Below are 23,225 nucleotides of genomic sequence, written 5' to 3'. Positions count from 1 at the left end.
TAGTTTGCAGCCAGAATAAGTTCAAAAAGTGTTCCTTGGTCAACTTTCAGAAATTTTTAGTCCCCAAAAGCGTCAGTTCTCTTTTCTTTGTTCTTATTATCCTCCGAAGAAGGGTCATCCTTGTGGTGGGTGCACCATAAATGACCTTGCTTATATGACTGAATCAACATTTGATAGAGGAACTGTTTCGCCTCCTTCATCATGCATTCCCAAATCTTCCAACATGGTCTTGTTAGTTATACAACTTGGTTATACAATTTGGGGCTATTTGATATTTACAAAAAAAAAAGAAAATTGAATCATGGCATGCATGTTATTTTGCAATTTGTTTTGGTCACTTTTAATACTGTGCTTATTTTTCCATACCTGTCTGTATATCTACATCATTTTAAAATAGCTTCATTGAAATCTATTGTATGGATTTCTTTTGTCTAAATTATTTTTTAATGAAGCAATAAAATTTGCCTGTAAAACTTTTATCTATTCATTATATTATTTTAAAAGTTTATTTTTGCAAGCTTTATCACTTTGGTGCTTCTTTTCCAAAATACTAGTTAAGATGATTTTAGACATTTACTTCTAAATGATTTCCTGGTCATTGTAATAGAATTTTTTCTTTCTTTCTTTCTTTTTTCTTTTTCTTTTTTCTTTTTATGACATTTAAGATGGCTCATATTTTTCTATTCCTGGAACAAGAAGCAAATTATTTGATTAATCAACTAAGGCCCAGAAGTGACAAACTGCATTCAAGTAAAACTAGGATATATTTAAAATCTATTTATATAATTTTTATATATAATTCAGATAGTTCAAATAATACTTTACCTAGAAGAATTACTAGAAACCAATATTCTTGATTTTAATATAATAGAATGTTATGAATAAGGAAATTGTTTAAAGTAAAGCTGAGAAGGGACAAATTCTTGATTATTTTCCAGAGCTAGGCCTACTTTCTGAAATTTTAGTGAATAGCATGTTAAATTCATAGAAAGTCCTGGTACAACATATATTTTTTACTGCAACTTGACAGGTAATAATAATGTCAGCACAATCTCAGACCAATCTAATTTAAGGATACTTCTTTTCCCCTTATATTTAAAATAAACTGCATTTTATAACATCTGTCATAGAAACAGTTTCTCCTCAAATGTCTCTGGAATGATATAATCAGTAGAGGTGCATGATATAAATTACTCAAAACAGTAACCTACTAAAGACAAGCTTAAGAGTGAGCACGTTAAATCAGCCAGACATAAGACCAATAAAACAGAAATCAAAAAACTACAGATTATGCTGAAAAGAACTTTAAAGATAATGCTTCAGGTCTTTCTCTGTGTAATTAAGTGCTGACAGTACTGCATTATTTTGAGTCATCATTAATAAAGTGATTTTTCACTGTGGCCTCCCCAGAAAGTGAGAGTTTTCTGTGCAAATATTTTCACACATTTTTCACTAATGTCTTTCAAGCTATCTGCCTGCATTATATTGACATGAGAGAACAAAGTAGAAAAAGTGAGCAAGCTTTGTGTTACCAGATGTATTTCCTTGGGAAAGATGCTCGGAATTCAAAGTTAAAGGTTTAAAAAAAAAAAAAATAGAATAACTCTGAGGAAAAACTGGGAAAAAATTAGTCCTATATCACTTATAACTTAAGGTGATTTAATAAGAAAGAAAAAAAAAATCTTTTTTTTTTTTTCTAATGAGAAAGACATACAAGAGAAAAACCTGACAGACTATAGATTAAACAAGGAAAATCTGTAGGACCGAGATATTTAAAATATTTTTAAAAGAGGTGGAATACTTTTTAAATGTAATAAATATATCAAATGAGTTGGGTAATTAAATAGATGTCTTTTTCTCACTGCTTTAGAAACTTAATTTTTAAAAGTTACCCCTTTTCCTTCTATTCCTTCCCTCTTCCACTTCTGCATTCCTTGCTTCACAGCCTTTTCTTCTGCAGACAAGTTGCTCCTGCCTCCCTCTTATAAAGACAATTGTGATAACATTGGGCCCACCTGGATAACCCATCATCTCATTACCCACATGATAATCTTGATTTCATTCTCTAAAGAAGATATATTTGTAATAATCCTGTATGATTTCATTAAAAATATCAAAAAATTACAGACTCAAAGGCAACAAGGATATTTGTGACATTGCCTCAATCCTGGTTTCTAGTTTTGACACAGATTTTAATTTTGTACCTATTACAACACTAAGTAAGATTAATTTTTTGCACATTGATGGAAATTATGTATGTAAAATTATAGTACACTTTTTATAACTGTTATAAGTACCTGCTTCCATTACCCATTTCATATTCCCTTTCTCTTCAGCAAGCACCTCAGCTGGTCGTGCTTCTTTGCCTGGTTGGAATAGCCTAATTTTTATTCCTGTAAGTTTTGAGGCATTAGTAGTCTTTCTTGGATTGGTTCTTATAGTTTTCCATGGACTCTTATCACAGGGCATGGCTATAGTAAGATATATACTAAGGAATCTTCTGAATTTCAGGGCTCCTTTACCTCTGTTGTGGAACAGCCAACCAATTACACTTGGTAATGAGGAACAGTCAGCCCAGCCAGTACAAAATTTAATTCTTTCCCTCTTGATTCTAAGGCAAGAGGGCACCAAAGTAGCCAGGAGGGGAAATGCAGCAAAATGTTTGTGTGTTTTTTCAATTCTTTCTTGACATTCTGAGTTAATATTAAAATTCACATTCACATCTTATCATTAAACTATTGCTGACACTTCTGAGCTTTAGCTTCTTCGTCTTTAAAATGAAGAGAATCTCACCGATTATTTAGGAACAAAATAATTAACTAGAATAATTTAATATTTCTTCAGGTATCTCCACGTAAGCATACGAAAATAATGCTCGTCTAAAATGAATGAAATTTTTTGTCAACTAACCGTACTACATACTTTCATTTTTTAAATGTTATCATTATTTAACAGATAGATTCAACTTCATACATAAAACATTGAGCTATTTAGTCCATTTATATTTCTATTTACACTGATCATCTTACAAAAGATTTTTTATTTGATATACGTCTCAAGATTCTTTTTTTTCCCTTTCTTTGGAACAGGTTGATTATTATATTTTTTCATTTGCAATGTTTTCTCCCGGCGTTTTCTAATTTGTTTTAGTGGTGAACTTGGAGATTATATTCACATCTTTGCATTATGAGAGTAATACAAATTTTAAGAGTAGTGAAAATGCAAGTATTATTTTTTCTCTTCCCAACAGTACTAGAAAGTTAAAGCACTATATCACACGGGCTCTACTCAGCTTCTTTTGTTTCATTCCTTTGTTTGTTTATTTGTTTTTGTCTTTAAGTTTTTATTATTATTAGTTTCAGGTGTATAAAACAACATAATGATTAGACATTTATACCCCTCACAAAGTGATAAACCCCTCCCAGTCTATCTGACATCATATATAGCTATTACTATACCAATGACTATATTCACTATGATACACAACATACATATATGAAGTAGGACAATTAAGTTCACGAACTCATCCTAGAAAAAGTGCTACATAGCTCTTTGCTGAATATCACTACAGTCACCTTCGAAGGACTCCCCTTGGGAAGCTATGCACAGATGTCAGCACCTGGTCCACCTTTCAAAGCAATTTTGGAACTCTTTTTCTGGAATGGGCATCAGAGCTGTAATCGTATTACCCTTGATGTCCTGAATGTCATCAAAATGTCTTCCTTTCAGTATTTCCTTTATATTTGGGTAAAGAAAGAAGTCACTGGGGGCTAGATCAGGTGAGTGAGGAGGGTGTTCCAATACAGTTATTTGTTTACTGGCTAAAAACTCCCTCACAGACAGTGCTGTGTGAGCTGGTGCATTGTCGTGATGCAAGAGGCACAAATTGTTGGTGAAAATTTCAGGTGGTCTTAACTTTTTCACGCAGCCTTTTCAGCACTTCCAAATAGTAAACTTGGTTAGCCGTTTTTCCAGTTGGTACAAATTCATAATGAATAATCCCTCTGATATCAAAAAAAGGTTAGCAACATCATTGCAACAAGTTCACAAACGTAATTGTCAGATCTTGTGTGTGTGTGTGTGTGTGTGTGTGTGTGTGTGTGTGTGTGTAAATATTATTCTACATCAGCTTCAGGTGTACAGCATAGTGGTCAGGCATCTACAAAGTCTATGAAGTGATCCCCCCAATAAGTCAAGTACCCATCTGGCACCCTACATAATCTTTACATCATTGATTATATTCCACGTACTGTATTTCACATCACAAGACTATTTTGTGTCTACCAATTTGTACTTTCTAATCCCTTCACCTTCTGCCCCATGCCCCTATTCCCTTCCCATCTAGCAACCATCAGATTTTTTCTCTATCTCTGAGTCTATTTCTGTTTTGACCAGTCGTTTATTCTGTTCTTTAGATTCCACATGTAAGTGAGATCATAATTTTCACATATTTGAGGCCATAAAAACATTACTATTAATATTTTAAACAGTCCATGTTCATTTATATTTACTCACATATTTAAGCTTTACAATGTTTTTCAATCCTTCATTCACTTCCAAGTTTTTATTTAAAATCATTTTATTTTTGTTGAAGAATGTGCTTTATATTTTCTTTCAACACTTTAAAGATGCTAATCCACTCTTCTCTGGTTTCTTCCTTACTGTTTCTCCAATGAAGATTTTTTTTCTGACTATTCTCAAGATTTTCTCTTTGTCTTAGGCTTTAGACAGTTATTTCAAAGCAACCATTGCTTGATGGTGCAAGGTGAATGCATGAATATGAGATCCATTCAAAGTGTAATTTGTGTCATTGGATTTGAATGTAACAGAATACAAAAAGTTTGGTGTGTGCTTTCACATACCATATTATCTTTATGAAACTACCTCTTGTCAATATTTTGTACATCCAAGAAAAATATCCCCACCTATCCGAAAAGATTATCTGTACCCAATTTTTCTCCATTTTCTTACTACATCATTGTATGAGCCCAGATTTTCTTCATATACTTTTTATCTTTTTTCTGTTTTAAGATTTTTATTAAAATATAGCTAACATACAATATTATATTAGTTTCAGGTGTACACAGTTATTAACTATATTCCCTAAGCTGTACATTACATCTACATGACTTATTTGTTTTATACATGGAAATTTGTACCTCTTATTCCCCTTTACCTTTTCTTTGCTTTTTAAATGTTTCAATTACAGTTCACATTCAATATTTTATATTAATTTCAAGTGTACAGCATAGTGGTTAGACATTTCTATAATTTAAGAAATGATCCCTCTGATGAGTACTCACCTAGCACTATACATAGCTATCACCATGTTATTGTCTATATTCCCTGTGCTTCACTTTACATCCCTGTGACTATTTTGTAACTACCAATTTGTACTTCTTATTCCCTTCACCTTTTTCACCCTGCCCCAGAAACCCTTCCTGTCTCCCTTCCTAACAAATTTAGTACCCATCTGAAACCATTCATGGATATTATAATATTATTCACTATAATCATTATATTATACCCTAGATCCACATGGTTACTGTGTAACAACTAATTTGTATTCCTGTTCTTTCATTTGGGATGTATTTTGTTGTTTCCTAATTTTGACTGCCTGTCTCTTTGTTTCTATGTATGAGGTAGATCTGCTATGACTCTGTCTTAGTCAGGTGGCCTTATGTAGTAGATGCCCTGTGGGGCCCTGGTACAGTCTCTCTGTTCACATGCCCTGAGTGCTCCAAGCATGTCCCTTGTGTGGGTTGTGTGTGCCCTCGTGTTATAGTTGAGTCTGGATTGCTATTGGCACATAATTGGGTGAGATTGACCCTCAGGCTGATTGGCCCTGGGGTTTGGCCAGGTCCATAGCTTACAGGCTGCTTTGTGGGAGGCTTACCCCAAAGAGTGAGATTCGCCTCAGTGAGCTCTGGTGTCTGTTGAGACTGCCCTTTGTGTGTGTGTCACTTGTGGGTCTAATTGCGTGGTGCTCTGCTGTGGTCTGAAGCCAACCTTCAAGTATTTGGTTCTGAAGCCTCTTGGGCGGCGCTCCAGTGCAGGCCTAGGTCACCCACTGCCTGTTCAGGCAGGGAAGTGCCTGGTAAGAGCTACAAAGCAATCTGCGATTATTTGCTTCTTGTGTTAACCCTGGAGACACATGAGAGAGGCCATGCTGCAAACTGAGGATGGCTGCCGCCAGTACTGGGCATGGAGTGCCTTCACAAAAAGCCATGTTGTCCCAAAGCCTGCTGCCACCTGTAGGTTCCTTTAAGGTCCAACCCCTGTTAAAGCCTTGTGTGGTACATAAGTTTGGGGAGGCAGGATCTCTAGGAGTCACTAGAATAGGAAGAATTATGGTCACCAAGTAAATGTAGGCTCCGGTTGGTGCCAGTGCTGAGCCTGGAACTACTCAGCAAAATTCTCAGAACACACTGAGGCAAGCTGTCACCCACCTGGGTCCAGTGGACTCCAATAGTTTTTCAAGAAGGAATGTAATGCAGCTGGGGCTGGATCCTCTCAGAGAAAATGCTTCTGGTTTTGGGTGAGTTTCTCATATTGATCCCTTCACCAGTCTTGACATGGCTTCTTCTTTTAATCCTTAGTTATAAAACTTCCATTCAGCCAGAATTCAGATGGTTCTCCAGATTGATTGTTCCGTAATTTAGGTGTAATTTTAATGTATTCACGGATGGAAGCAGGCACAGTGTTTATCTACTCCGCCATCTTGCATCTCCATCTTCACTTTTTGTTATATAGTTTTTGGTAAACTGTTTGAGATTCAAAAAACGTAATAATCAGAAAGATTTGTATTAACATCATCTTCAAGAATGTGGTATTCTCTTCAACCATCGTTTATTCTAAAGGTCAAAGTTAAGATTTTGAAGGCTTAAGAAAGGATGTATATCAGAAATATAATTCTACTGAAAACTATGTTAAATGCATAATTTTTATTCAGAAAACATTGCTCAAGTCTTCAAGTCTTCAATTAGCTTCTAATCTGACAAACTCCAGAAGATATAATTTCTTTACCTATTTCATTCCTTTTCTGACTTTTTAGAATCACAAGTAAAAACTAATTCTGTGTTTTAAATCAGTTTTTCTTACATGAATAAATAAATGTATTTTTTACTTTATATTTTGTCATACTACAGTGTTGTCACAATATGCCAAATTCCGATGTTATATAAACTTGGGTTATTAAGAAACAAATTCATTAACTAACTTCAAAACAAATATGTGAGGTTTATGTATTGAAGCCTTATTTAAAACTGAAATTTCATACAATGTTCTCCTTCTCTGAAAACAGAAAATACAGCATTGGAAGTGTATATTGACCTATAAATTGTTTCTCACATCCTCTGATTTAACTCATCAACTATTTAAAATGTGTGCCTAGTGTATATTGACACAGCCCTTTTCAAAAGAAATATACTAATACATAGTATGGCTCAGAAAATCCAAATTATAGGAAGTATTTTTCTCTATAAAAGATTTAACAAAATCAAAAATTTGTCTATAAAATGTACTAACTCTAACAACAATATTGGAAATTTCAACATCCAACATTAAAGAAAACTTGATAAAATGTCAACATAATTGAATATTTTAGTCATTAAAGTATTAATTATGGAAACTATATCAAAATATGGGATGGGGGTTTACAAGATATGGTTAAAAATAGAATTATGCAAAATTATATATATTTAAAAGCTATGTAAAATATGGATATTTACCTATGAAAGGAATGTGTAAAAGTGAAATGATTTTTTTAGGGTTTACATAGTTCTTGGACCCTGAAGTCCATGTATGAGTGAAGAATCTATGTAATTAGGGAATAGATTCTCTTTATTTCTATTTTATAGAAGTATAGGAGAGGACTCATAAAATTTAGGTGATGCACCTGTACAATTAATTAACTATTGGAGAATCAGAAATAGAAAAGATAGTACCTATTTTTTAATCAATAGTTATTGTAATATGCTACTGCCATAATTGAATTTCTTGTAAGTTTTGCAAGGATTGATTCATTTGACATTGAATGCTAAATAATTATGAGGCAAAATGTCATACACTGGTAATATTGCTGTATTACATTGAACTTTAAACTGAAAATTAACGACAAGATTGTATACATATGACAAGGACATTTTCAAAATTTTTAATGAATTGTTACACTTAAATTAACTTATACTTTGTATGATTTACTTCAAAGTTTTAATTTTACCATAAAGCACCATTTAATACATTATTATACTATAATTCAAGAACATTGATACAGTTTCCATAAGTGATACATTGATTAATGGTAGTTTCTTAGTAGTGAAGTGACTCAATTTAAATAGTGAATTATCTAAGCACTTGTTCTTATATACATTATCCATTTCTATTTTAGCTTATATCACAAACTTTTCTGTTTCTTAGCAATTTCCATGATTATTGTTCATGTTTAAGAATATATTTTAGTCCAACAATAATGCTTTTATTGAACATCTGGGAAGAGTTTTAAATATAGTTTCTAAAGTACTCATTTCCTTATGTGAACCAAACTTGACATTCTCACAAATTTTGAAAAAATACTTTCAGATAACAAGGGCATTATTCAAAAATAAAATACCAAATTTAATACTTGAGTTTTTCTTAGAAATTTAAATTATATTCATTATAATCATAGAGAATCAATTTTCTTAAATCCTATTCTCACTACAATGGGAACATTTGAATGGATTTCTAAAAGTGAATGTGAAAGATATCATAAGTTCATATAATATTTCAGGTGAGTTTACTACTGTAGGGTTTTTACTTGCTTACTTCATTGATCTGATGTCTGTATTTCCTTTCTCTCTAGGGAAAAGAAACATTCTAGGTCTCAGTAAAACCAACATAATTACTCAGTAACACCAGCATAATTGCTCATCCCTCAATATACACACACAGATTCAGAATTACAGTATACCAGCACTACCATCAATGATATCATTACTAAAAACAGTTTAATAATATTTAAGGTTGTTTTGATCTCTAAAATGTATCCTTTTTTGAGTTAATTTTTGTATATGGTAACAAATAGAAGTCCAGTTTCATTCTTTTGCATGCAGCTTTCCAATTTTCCCAGTACCGTTTATTGAAAAGGCTATCTTTTCTCTATTGTGCTTCTTTGGATCCTTTGTCAAAAATTATCTGCCCAAATATATGTGGGTCTATTTGGAGGTTCTCAGTTCTATTCCATTGGTTTATGTGTCTGTTTTTTTGCTAATACCATGCTGTTTGGATTATTGTCATTTTGTAGTATAAACTGAAGTCAGGGAGTTTGATACCTCCAGCCTTGTTCTTTTTTCTTAAGATTGCTTTGGCTATTCAAGGTATTTTGTGATTCCATACAAATCTGATGATTTTTTGTTCTTAAAAAAAATGCCATTGGGATTTTGATGTGGATTGTATTAAACCTGTATATCGCATTGAGTAGCATTGTCATTTTAACTATGTTTATTCTTCCAATCCATGAACACAGAATATCTTTCCATTTCTTTGTGTCTTCTTCAATTTCTTTTAGTAATGTTTTACAGTTTTCAGTGGTTAGGTCCATCACATCCTTTATTAACTTTATTCCTAGGTATTTTATTCTTTTTGCTGAAGTTGCAAAAGAAATTCGTTCTTTACTCCCATTTCTTCTTTTGAAATTTTATTGTTAGTATGTAGGAATGCAATGGATCAAAGACCTAAGCATAAGACCTTAAACAATAAATAGGTACTCAACTTATGGACCTTGGGTTCAGGGAGGACTTTCTGAATTTGACCTCAAAGACAAGGGAAGTAAAAGCTAAAGTAAATGAATGGGACTGTATCAAAGTAAAGTTTTCTGCACAGCAAAAGAAACCATCAACAAAACAAAGAGGCATCCAACCAAATGGGAGAAGCTATTTGCAAACAACACCTCCGATAAGGGGCTAATATCCAAAATATATTAAGAACTCATACAACTCAAATAAAAAAAATCCAATTAAATAATGTTTATCCTTCTTTTTAAATTATTGGGGTGACCATGGTTAGTAAAATTACATAAGTTTCAAGTGTACAATTTTATAATTCATCATCTATATATCATATTGTGTGCTCACCACCCAGAGTCAATTCTCTTTCCATCACCATATATTTGACCCCCTTTACCCTCTTCTACTATTCCCCTCTCCCTTTACTCCCTTACAGTAAACTATTGTCTGTGTCTATGAGTTTTTGTTTCCTTTTTTTTTGTCTTGTTCCTGTGTTGCTTTCAGTTTTATAGCCCACATATGAGTGAAGTCATATTGTTCTTGACTTATTCTGACTTATTTCACCTGGCATGATAATCTCAAAATCCATCCATGTTATCAAAAGTGGCATTATTTCATCTTTTCTTATTACCCTTATATTTTTTATACATTTTTCTCCAATTTTTTTTTTTTACTTAAAAATATATCCTGAAATAACACTACTGTAGTATTTATAGATAGTTACAATTTCTGTTTACAGCATCATAATTCTCTGGTGGATGTAGCCTAGTTTTTCAACCAGTCCCTTACTGGTGGACTTTTAAATTGTTTCCTATTATTACAAACAATTTCCAGTGAGTAGTGTTATAAATGTGTCACTTTGTATTTGTGCAGTGTATTTTTGGGATAAATTCCAAAAAGCCAAAGTAAAAATGAATATCCAATTTGCCTTAAATTGTTTAATTTTTCTTCATAACAGTTGTACCATTTTCATTCCCACCAATAATACATTAAGTTGTTTCTGCACAGCAGCCTAGCAACAGACAGCCTGGTATGAGGTTGTGGGATTTTTTTTTTTTTGCCAATCTTATAGGAAGGGATGATTAAATACATGGATGATATCAGTGTATGTAATTTGTATTGCTCTTTTTATGAGTGAGTTTTAACATATATGTTTAAAAAACTTAAAAGTTTAGAAAACTTAAAATGAAAAATATTTTGTTAGAGAAAAGAATTTATGACATTACACTGTAGGTAAATTTTTGGAAGTTTAACACAAGTTTGCTTTAGACTAAAATTGGATTGTTAAAACAATGTTATATAGGAAAAAATGATAGACATGATTTCTCAAAATAAACTTCAGAATTTAAATGTTTCAATTTTATTCACATGCCACCGAAACCATACAAAATAAATAATCCTTACATTGGTAAACAATAACTTACTGTAGTTGAAACGTTTATGATATAAACCCTTATAAAGTACTAAGACTTTATAAAGTACTAAATCTTGAAGATAAAGCAAAGTCTGTAAATGATCTTGTAATTGCAGACGATTTTTCTATAGAAGATTTATATTTAATAAAATATAGCAGCCAAGTGTATCATATTTCATGTCAAAACCAAAGCCAGCTTAAAGAAAAATGTCATCTTCTAACAAAGCCAAAGATGAGGAGTTCTGGCCCATATTTTTTGGACTACATAAATTTTTCCTATGTTCCCTATTTCGAAACATATTTTAATACATTATTTGGATTAAGTAGAGAAAAGCCTAAGGCTATCTTGTTAATCTGACATCCATACTTGATGTCCTACTCAACAAGAATTATGTTTTTTTAGAAAAAAAAATTAAAGAAACGATTATGGAATATGATTCCCACCAATTAATTCTTAGTTATTTTCTTTCCTTTCAGCACCTTCCCTGATAGGTATGGTAAGGAAGGACTGGGCATCCCAAAATAGCATTGCCCTATCCTGGCAAGCACCTGCTTTTTCCAATGGAGCCATACTGGACTACGAGATCAAGTACTATGAGAAAGTAGGTCTTATTTGGAGCTTCCTAAAAACTTACATATACATATATATGTTATATATGTATATACTGAGCATGATGTTATACTATATTATTTAACTTTAAAACCTGTTTTTGGCCTAACCACATATCTACTGTCTTTGAAGACTCTCTAATTTACTATTGTGCTTATAAGTTCTTAATTAAATTGTCTTGTTTTACGTCAGATTAAAGTAAAAGGCAGAAGATGTTCATCTCTGTCATGACTCACTCTGAGGAGTTTTAGAATGCAGTAAGAAGCAGTAACGCCTGTAACTTACAGTTTAGTGGACTAAATATTTTTTCTTAATTCACTTGGGAAGAAATGGTAAAATAGAATTACTATAACCTAAAGCAAGTTTATGCATCCTTTTACCAATGAGTTTAAAGTCATAGGCCACTATAATTTGGAAAGGATGATTTAAGGGATAAATGGAAATAGCTGATGATTTAAAGTTTTTCTTTACATTTGAGACAGCTGTTTTATTTTATGAGAAGATAGCAAGACAAAGCTGGTTAACAAATCATTTATTAACCTTAATATCTATTTTTATCATTTAACATTGTTCTCAAATGCTATGTTTTCCTTAACTATACACTTATTTACCTTTATTGTTTTCACACACTTTCTTTATGCTTCACCCACCGCATTCCTCAACATTAGTATAGTGTTGCTGTAGATATTACAGCAGACCATAAGTTTAATTCCGATAGTATGTCTCATTGCATTAATACTACTCTGGAATATTGAAAAGGAAACATTAAATTTAAAAATTAAGTATAATAATCTTATATAATCTCTAGTGGTATAACTACAATCAGAAAGAACTTCTTGCACTTCTTTGACTTACTAGGTGCAAAGAAACATCATAAATAAGTTTAAGTCACCTCTGAAGAAATATAGGCCAAGAAGAGAAGTAGAAATATTTTTCTATTCTACTGCTTCTGAGCAAATGTAAGTTTGAAAAAGGGAGAGGAAACTCTGTAACATGGCTGTATCCATTTTAACACTCTACTAATTTCAACATTATGTAGTCAATGAAAACTGTCATTATCATTAACTCATATGGATAAATCCATAGTCTAAGGAAGGAGGAATTCACTGAATTTTAATTGGATTACAAATTCTGCATGTTAGGCCAACGTGTGTTCAGAAATATTGTTGGGGTATTCTTTCAAATGTTACAACCTTTAACATGCTTACACAAGCATATACATACCAGTGGTGCCCAAAAAATGTATGCAAGTGAACACTTTGGTCGACATTGCTCAAAGCAGTAGTTTACAGTAATCAGAAGTGTCTGGATACTGATGGGAACCACTTTGAGCACCTCTTGTAATTGCAGAAGTCAGACGTGACTTGTATTCATCTTTTGTTATCAGTATATATTGAGTATTATAATTTTAATACAGTTTTTTTCCTTTCTTAAAATGTGTATACATTTTTTGAGCACCCTTTGTATATTCTGTTCATTAATTTGATAGATCTTCATGTATTCATAACTTCTGATTACTTAAAAATCAGTACATACACATATGAGCAACTTTAAGAATGAAAATATGTCTCTGTGTTTTATGAAGGTTATATTTTATACACAACAAGTCACTCTTATTTTATAGCCACATCTAACTCATATGTTTGATGACTGAGATAAATTGCAGTATTTCTAATTAAGGACATACAGATTCCATAGAAAGGGAACCACATTCATCTAATTGAAATTTTAGTAATAAATAAGATTCTGAAAGATGCCAATCAACATAATATTCACGTTTTAATGATGGAATAAATAATATTTTGAAGAAATTTATTTGGTAAAAAATGGCAATTATCTAGTGCTAATGGATTAAACATGGAGTTGGAAGCCAAAGATTTCTAATTTGTGCTCTGACACTGCTTCTTGTTATGCTTGTGGCCAGGAAAAAGTCAATTCATCTCCCTATGTCTCAGACTTCACATTTACAGAATGGAAATAAAGATATAAATCCTTCTAGAGAGTTGTAAAGGTTAATTATAAACGGACCTAAAGATGAAAAGTATACTAAATCACTATTAAATATCGTTTAAGTGAGCATTAGGGAAATATTTGGTATGTAATATAAAAGAACACAATACCATGGGAATTGTGTACAAACTAAATGAAAATCATTGTCTTTTCATACATAAAAACATAATGTATACTCAACCAATCGAAGATGTTAGAATATTGAACCTTTCAGAGAGAGTGTAAAATGATTGACAGCCTTAAAACTTTTCCCCACTGTGACTTTAAATTCTAACTATACATTTTACATATTTGTATTTATTAACATGGCTTCTCCTTCCAAGAAAATATTTTTATATAACACATATTGGAGTGACTTGAGATGCACAGTGGAAGTGAGGCAAGGAAGAGAGAGGGAGGTAGCAGTATAAATAAATATGAATGGATGAACGAATGAATGGATCCTAAATAGCTTTGGTGTTTAGATCAAGTGGTCTTAGATCAAGTTGCCCAAAAGCAGACCCTGAGACAGGAATTTGCATGCAACTGATGAATGAAGGAAGCTCCCAAGAGAATTGATAAGAGAATGGGGGAAGCAGGACTATGAAGGAAGATGCCAATCAAACTCAAAGTGACTGAAGGGAGCTGAGGAATCTAAATTACATCTTAGAGTTCCTACTATGGAAACAAGGAAGCCAAGCTTCTGTACTCTGACTCCAACCAATCACTGGCTATAGGCCGTAATGAAGATGTATGTGTGCTATGCAGAAAAAAATCATGGGCACTTTTGTTTGTCTGTAGTGCTTCCAGAAGCCCAAATTTAGGTCTTTAAAGAAGGTGGCAGGTACAAACCTTTAAAAGCAGAACCCACAGAAGCTGGAGGGTTCGAGCAGGCATAGATGAAGGTAATCCGAAGTACCTAGTGGTAAAACAACTATCAATTAAGGGGCCTTAAAGCTCAGAGAGCTCGGAGAGAATGTTAATTCTCAGCTCATTGTAATATTCATATCCTACTCAGTCTTTAATATTGCTGCCTCAGTCTTTCATGTATGTCATTTAAAATTCCATTTCCTTTTATACAAGGTTACACTGTGTTGCTAACTCATAATTAATCCACAGACAATCAATATTTCTACCATTCTCTGAGGAACTCATGTTGTTTTACTAAGTTCTCATTTCATTAAGAGCATTATTCTGTAAAACAGGAAATAAGTTAAGCTGTTTAGAATGTGAAGTGTGTACAACTATCTTAGTTCAAGCAACATACTATTGTTACCAGTGACCTTTGCACAGAGATTATGTAATATTAGAAGAAGACGCTGGCCTGAGTGATCAAATATTTGAGTTTGTCTCAGACCTGTTTTCTCATCTATAAAATAAGGTTTAGAAACATAATCTCTACACTTCTAGCTGTTTCCAAAAGCTAATATGTTTGTGTCTATACAGTTATATAAATAGGTTATCCCATTTCTCAAATAACTGTATTTTTTCATTTATGTCTACCAAAATTAAATACATAAATACACACATTTTTAAAAATGCTTTAGCACAGGGAACAGTATTTTTCACCTAATTATATATAAAAGTTAAGACCCTGTCATCATTGTCTTCTGTATGTGTGTGTATATGTGTATGTTTGTGCACACGTGTGTGAAAGATAGGTGGGTTATAGAGAAGAAAATACATTACTTTTGGTTATAACTACACTCCCCCAATTGTTAGATACTGTTCTCTTTCATACTCAAAAAGTGTTTCATTTTTTAAACTCAAGTGACTATAGTTTGAATATGAAAAGTTACTTTAAATAACAAATAAAGTGAAGTGTATGTTACCAACAAATTTTCTATTTCATATTTACGTGCTAACTACGCTTTTCCCCAAAAGCAGAGCCTACTAATAATGAAAGAATTGTTTTTTAAAAACTGAAGACAATTTAGGTGATACAGATTTTATTTAACACTTCATAAAGTAGACAGTCTCCTTTTGGAGAACTGCAAAATCGAGTGAGAAAGCAGAAAGTTTTTATAGAATAAGTATCAAGAAAGAGAAAAATAGAAAATATCTGATTGCCTGGGGCCATAGTTATCCTTGTTTAGAGAAGGACTAAGAAAGACATGTAGAGCTCAGAGTTAGCTTGGTGTTTGGGGACAGGTGACTGGATTGGATATACTACGGTTTTAGTCCAGCAGAGGATTTACAGAAACATGGAAGTTATCTAAATTTCAGTTTGCTGACATGACATGCCAGGGAGGAATGGCTTCATCTCGGGGTTAGAACGCTTTTTTCAATAGAACTAAGACCTCATCTGCTCTCAACCCCTCAGTCTCCACCTTCAAAATGTTGGAAACCCTATTACTGTCACAAAATATCAAAAATCTCTTTGGATATCAAACATACCCTTCCACTATCTCTACTCTCCCCTTTTTTTACCCTTTTTCTTCATAGTTTTAATTTTTCCTCTCTTTGTTTTCTCTGCTCATGGCACTCTTTCCCTTGCTTCTTTGTTCTTTTATTACATTTATCAAAATTAGTATTAGAGTCATTTATTTGAGTATCTGACTTCTTCACTATTTTGTGAGCCCTGAAGAATTGAGATCATTTTTATTGTCTTTGCCACCCAACCCCCAATCAGCATCTAACCGAACTGTGTGATTTAAATCTAGAGAAATTAGTAAAGTCCTCTCTTTGTTAAGAACTCATTCACAGGAAACTGAGAAAAGTCACCAGCCACTGTGAAATTGCCCCTAGAAATGTAAAAAAAAAGGAAGAAAACATCCAGGACTTCCTATTTCTACCTGTTCATAAGAAATATATCCATCAGCTGAGAGAACTCTCTGTTAATAACTAGAATGTTAGCTCATGAGGGCAGGGATTTCTTCTGTCCAGTTTCATATCCCCAGCACTGAGAAAGTCACATACAAATAATTTATAGAACACGGCCAATTATACACCAGGTACTTTTGAAAGTGTTTTACACTGATTAAATAATTCAATTCTAATAACCCTTTGAGATAAATACCATTGCTCTTCCATTTTACAGATGAAGGAAGCGAAGTATTGTTTCCCAAATCACACAGCCAGTAAGCGGTTGTTAACACTGGCCTGGGTACTTGCATCACAGCTGGACTTCTCAGACAAGTCAGTGCTTTCTGCTGATGCTGCTCTTCTAGGTTCCCTGAGGCCAAACACTTCATTACTCTCTGATGCCCATTTTGCATCTGTAAAATGTCAGCAATAAAACATACCTATCTCACCAGGGTATTGTACAGCTCCGCTAATTACCAACTGGTAGCTCATTTTGCAAACATGAATCTCCCATAACACTTCATTATTCTTATATCCAGGACTTAAAGACACTATGACTGGTGAAGTCTTTTCCTTAAAATTCTCTTGTTAATTTTTACCACAGTCAGCAGTTTTTAGATTGTGTTCAAGGAAACCCATCATGAGAATGGAGACATTCTTAATATCCAGATGGTCCTGATAATTATCTATATAAAACACTGAGTTAATATAACCTGCTATTGTTTCACATAGTCCACTAATTATAGAATAAGGTACCTATGAGTTTTATAGAAAACTATATATAATTTCACGTCATGAGAACTATGTATTGTTAAAAAGGTGAGGAGATTTGTGGGAACCTTTTCATTATAGGAAATACTTTCATCACTTGTGGATGATTTAAAACTGCCTCTTTTGAGGGAAGGCTGAATTCATGGTGCCCTTTTATGAAAGTCATACACTTCTCAATATGTAGCGTTGTACGTAAGTCTCTTTCTCTGCTCCTCTCATAGTCTACTTTTTCAGGATAGTGCTTTCCCCAGATAACAATTCAATAAATAGCACTCATTTTTCTAAAGATATAATAATCAGTAAATCTGTATCTTTATTGGATTAAAAATGTATGAAGCAGTTATTGTAGAAACAATCAACTGAAGAATGAAAAAAATCCTTCCTTTTAAATGGTCGATATGCCGCCATCCCTCAGTAACCTAGGGGGATTGGTTCTAGGACCTCCCTCAGATACCCAAATCCCCAGATGTTGAAGTCCCTTACATAAAGTGGTGTAGTATTTGCATTTGTCATCTCTTGATTTCTAATAATACCTAATACAGTGTAAATGCTATGCAAATAGTTATTTTACTGTATAGTTTAAGAAACAATGACAATAAAAGAGTTATGTACATATTCACTACAGACAAAACCTCCATAGGCCTAACTACATAGTACACGACACCAACCATGTAATATTCTTTTTCAATTATTTTTGAACTGCGGTTGGTTGAATCCTCCATGCAGAACCCATGGATACAGAGGGCCAACTGTATTTCCTTCACTTGGGCGTTTGCCCAAGGGAATAAGAGAAGTTTTCTCTTCACGACCATGAGTGCTATACTTACCTCTACCTACTATTTAGGTACAGAAACATATCTCCTTTGTTCGTTCTCTGCATCCTCCTTCCCCTATGACCATCTAACTTGTACATTTTGTAACCTAAATGTAAATGTGTTTATAAAGCTAAATGTGATTATTATGCAGGCACTAAGGATCTGTGATTGAGGAAAGAGTGAGGATCTTGTTGAAATGCACATTATAATTCAATCGATTGGGTGTGAATTATGGGGGGAGGGGCTGAAGATTTCCATTTGGAATTAGCACCCCAGGGAATGCTAGCACTGTTGCTCCAAAGACCACAGATACGTAGGTCTGTAAAGACCCAGCTTCTTCATTACCTCATTTTATCAAGTGTGAATAGAGGGGAAATAATCACAATCCTCTAAACATACTCCCGAACTTAAATATTGCACCATCTTTATAAGTGGCTAGGACCTCTGTAGATGTTACACACTTTGTATGGTATTAGAACTAAAATACTAATCTGAATCAAAATGCAGTAAATAAAAAACGAAGTGTCAGATACAATTGAGTATTTTTAATGGAATAAGGAAATTCCTGAGCTGGTAAACAAAGTTTTGTGTTCTTATTTTTTTTTCTTTTCATAATTCTTATTTGTTGTGATGTCCAATACAGAGAAAATGGATATGAGCATTTGGTACTAATTAAAACCACATTACCTGTTTGAAAATGGACAGCAAGGGAATTTACTGATAAAAACCACTCATGATGGAGATTTCCATGTTGCGTAGCAAACACCACTGTTTAGAAGCCTGTCTGGTTTGTGAGCCCAGGGAGTCTTCACGTGCCCAGAGCAGAGATTCTCATGGTATTAACCCTGGGGCTGCTGCTAGTACTGCATCACAGCAGCATTTGTATTGTTTGAACATATCAAAATAGAAAAAAATTAAAAAGATATTTACTCCATTACATCAAACATAGAGCCTGCATGCACATTAAAATTGTGTCTACTAACTGCTTACCCTTTCTTTAAAGTGTGTCCTCTTTCATAGAAGTTATACTATCCTTTGTTTAATTGAAAAATGGATTTGTTTAAAATTGTAGAATCTCAATTTAGTAAGTCAAAGATTTGCTACATCCAAAAACGGGACAAATTAAGTTGGTAGAATTAGGTACTCTAAACATATTTCATTCAAAACTGTAGAATATACCTAAATTTATAGACTAAAATTAAGGTTATAAACATAATGAGAATCAAAAGTTGATGTTCTGGTTTCCGAGAACAATAAAACAATACCTTGCTCACCATGCTCAAATGGCCTGCTATTTTTCTGGTGGTATGTAGTCACCAGAAGTGCAATCTTAGGCCAGATGTTTTGTGTAATATTAGGTAAGGCTGAACGTTAATTACACTTCTGCCAACTTGCTATATATATATATATATGTATATGTATATATATATATATTTCAATCAGTTATAAATTCCACAATGTTTTAACTGAATATCATATCTTATAGTAATAATCAGTTGCTTCCATATTCCTGGTGATACTTAAATTGCTTCCTCATCACTTCTCTGAATTCCATGTCTTTATCTCTTTTTTGATGAGGTTACAATAAACTAAGTTGTTTTCCAATTCTAAAATTTGATGATCACAGAAACTAACTATTTTCATTATGTTTTGCCTTACTATGCAATGTGATAGGAAATAATCAAGTAAAAGTAATGAAGGAATGAGAGATTTGATGTTTCCAATGAAAATATGAAATAAAAAAATAATACAGAAAAATTCATAAAGACCTAAGGATGAAAGAGTAATTTAATTTATCCAACAATCTGGAAATCTGTATACTTTACAGTCAAGTTTTGCACTTCTAGGAAAAGAGAAAAATATAAGGATATTTTAAAGCAATTAATAACATAAATTTTCATCTCCTCTTGAAAATTATTGTTTGGAAGTAAAAAATAATGCTATGTAACACATGGTTTAGAGTAGAGGATATAGAGTCCACAATATCCAATTATCAGACGATCACAACATCACTTTAGGTAGGAGGAGGTGATGGGATGAGTATTAGAAACTATTCTAGGTAAAGTATTTAGGACAATGCCCATCAAGAATCAGTGTAGCCGTGGAGTATGCAAAATTTGTATTTTTCTGTTATATTTTCATTCCTTCAGGAATTGCTCCTGGATAGTAACAAGGATACAAATCAAACTTTCTCTAAATTTTTGATCTAGCTTGGTGAAAATCAGAAAAACAAAAACCCCACAGACAGGCACCAATTATTCAAAGGTAACAACGCCATGAATTCAGACTGCATTCAGTCAGCCTTCATAGAATTATTCTTCTATTAATGAAAAATGTAAATATCATGTTGCTACTTTTTTGTTGTTGTTGTTGCTACTTTTGAAAGCCAAATATGCAAGTCTAACTTTCTACCTAAAATAATGAAAGCGTTAATACTACTATATTATGCCTATAGGTAAATCTTGGCAAATTTTCTAATATAGATTTGAAGCTAAAAGCTACCACTAGCTTTTGTTTTCTGACCCTTAGCAAGTTTCTCATTTATCACTGGCCTCATTAAAGTGTTGACTGAGTCATTTTCCCTGGGGAGAAATGTAAGATTTGCTCATTTCAAATGCAGAAAAAACACAACCACAGTTTTGCCTATTTTAAACAATTACCATTTGAGGCCGGAAGTACAGAAATATTTAGCAATTCATAAATTTATTTTTTCTCTTCTGATACTCTACTGTTACTCTTTCATTTGGCACTTAATAAGAAAATCTATAAATTGACCAAAGATGCATTTATTTCTTCTTAGGATTTTGAAGCCTGTAATTATATGAAAAATCATGTGATGTTATCTTGAGAGATTTCCTATACAAAATGAGGTGGCTGTTTACAGAGTGTACTGTTTGGCTCCGTTTTCCTTCAGAGATTTATTAGAAAATGCTAATAAAGGAAATGTGGATCGTACAGTGTATGGCAGAATAGCAACTTTCCTTGGTAGCCAACCAGGAATTTGGTGGGGTTTTCCTCCTGGAAATAGTTCACTCCAATAAATACTTTTATGTGAGGTGTGTATGTGTTTTTAAACTGTGCTTTTTAAAGCACAGATTTTATTAGGCTCTGTAGATTTCAAAATATTGTAATATTATACAGAAAATTCAATCTTTTTATAAAAAAATTTCCCTTAAGAAATATGTCAACTGCTGTGTGCCTCTGCTTCCTGACTCAATTTGCAGGTTATTTTACTGCCAGAGGGGAGGTCTAACATCCAAGATTTGTAGTGTATCCAGAGTTAGAAACCTGCCCTTTTGGAGCAAGAGAACACTTATTTACTGTAAGGCCAAGGTTTCATTTTATTGAAAAAATTAGAAAAATAAAAATGAATTGGAAGCTAAAATGTTTGTTTGCACATTTCTAATTCTTGACACAATTGCTGTCTTGAATGAAGGCAGAAAACAAAATCTTGGAGTTGATACCTAAGTTGGATTGTGAAAAAAAAAAAGTAATACTAACAGTTAACTGACTGCATTTTACCTGTATTAACTCATGTTAGGGCAAGTTAATTAGCTGCTAGCTAATTGAAAGACACTACCTACTTCGTGATTACCACTTAGATTTTAACTTCCAACTGGCAACTTAAAAGAATCTATAATAAAAATATACTTAGATATTGATGGAACATTCAAAATAACTAGACTATTGCTTATTCCATTTTTCTTCTGTTTCTTATTTAATTTTTGGTACTTCATTAGTCAATTCACTATTTGACAAAAAAGGAAAAAAAAGTACTATAATTTAAAATCATAAAGCAACTGAAATAAAACTGAACTGGATAGTTCTACTATCAGCTCTGTCTCTAACTGGTTGTAGACCATGAATAAGCCCTTAAACCTCTTTGCTTTAATTTCCCTCAACCAAATTAAGAATGACCTTATTATATTATTTTTAAACTACTTTTCAGCTCCTTGAGAATCAAGAAAGTAATACTCCACTCGTAATATATTTTGACAGACCTGGGTTAGAATTCATGCTTTGATACGAATTAGATGTGTGACAAACTAGTTTTACTCTTAATTTCCTCATCTGTTTGTAAAGAAATGATTAAAACTACATAAGCTATTATGAGGAATGGATTAAATAAGATGTTTAAATGTAAATCATTTCATTTACTACTTAGAGTAAGTGTTCAATACATATAGCCTACTAAAATTGGTATTAGTTTTAAATTGGTACTAACTTTGGTTTTAATGTGGTTCCAATCCCTGTAGTAAAGGTCCTCTAAATTTTTGTTACCCAAACAAAATGACATGTTACACAAACTGCAAACATGATCATGAGAAGGATTATTCTGTTGTATAGATGATATGGTAATAAGTCAAAACAGGTGAAAAGATAATAAGTAGCTAATATATAAACTGCAGGACAGAAGAAGTTCCTACATGAAAAACTGCTATCCACATCAATATTAACCAATTGGTACCATCCTATAATATTATTTTATTGTCACTGAAGAAGTTTTAATATAAGCATGTGATAACATTCGGATTTGGAAACCACAATTATTTTCTTAAAATATGAATTTCATAGTTTATGAACTGTAAAACATTTGACATTAAATAAGAGATAGATTGATATAAATGTTTGGTAGTGTGGCTATAAACATAGAAAAATAGTTTCATTATTATTGTACTTTCTAAGTGCATATTAGGTATGTTGATGACAACACAGGCTGTATTTTCTTTGACACAGGATTCTTGCTCCTTTATAGGACAAGAGTTTTTATATATGAGAACAGTTCATGAGCATGATGTTTATTTTGGCAGATTTTATTATTTTATTACTCTCTAGTTGGGGTAAATTACTTTAATGTGCCCATCTTTTCATCTTTTCCCTCACAGTTCTTATCTCCTCTTTGGCATTCTTCCTACTTCTTAAAGGCCAAAGCAGATTATGCAGAGGATATACAATATCCAAATATCCCCTTTCCCTCATTTACCATCTTTTCAATAGCAGTCTTCAATTTCTAACTATTAATCATTCATAAAATTAGAGATATGTGGAAAAGCAGC

The 23,225-nt window shown here is 32.8% G+C and overlaps 1 protein-coding gene across 1 annotated transcript in view; it reads left to right on the top strand.

Moving 5' to 3' along the window:
- The window catches only part of EPHA6 (EPH receptor A6), an 840,987-nt gene that overhangs the window by 495,970 nt on the left and 321,792 nt on the right, over positions 1-23,225 (top strand). Inside the window, 1 exon segment of the mRNA XM_074333168.1 lies at positions 11,656-11,780. Coding sequence (XP_074189269.1) covers positions 11,656-11,780 — 125 coding nt within the window.

Source organism: Rhinolophus sinicus, linkage group LG01 (assembly GCF_036562045.2).
Source record: "Rhinolophus sinicus isolate RSC01 linkage group LG01, ASM3656204v1, whole genome shotgun sequence".
NCBI lineage: Eukaryota > Metazoa > Chordata > Mammalia > Chiroptera > Rhinolophidae > Rhinolophus > Rhinolophus sinicus.
The sequence above is the reverse complement of the archived record's forward strand: the minus strand, read 5'-3'. Positions and strand labels throughout refer to the sequence as shown.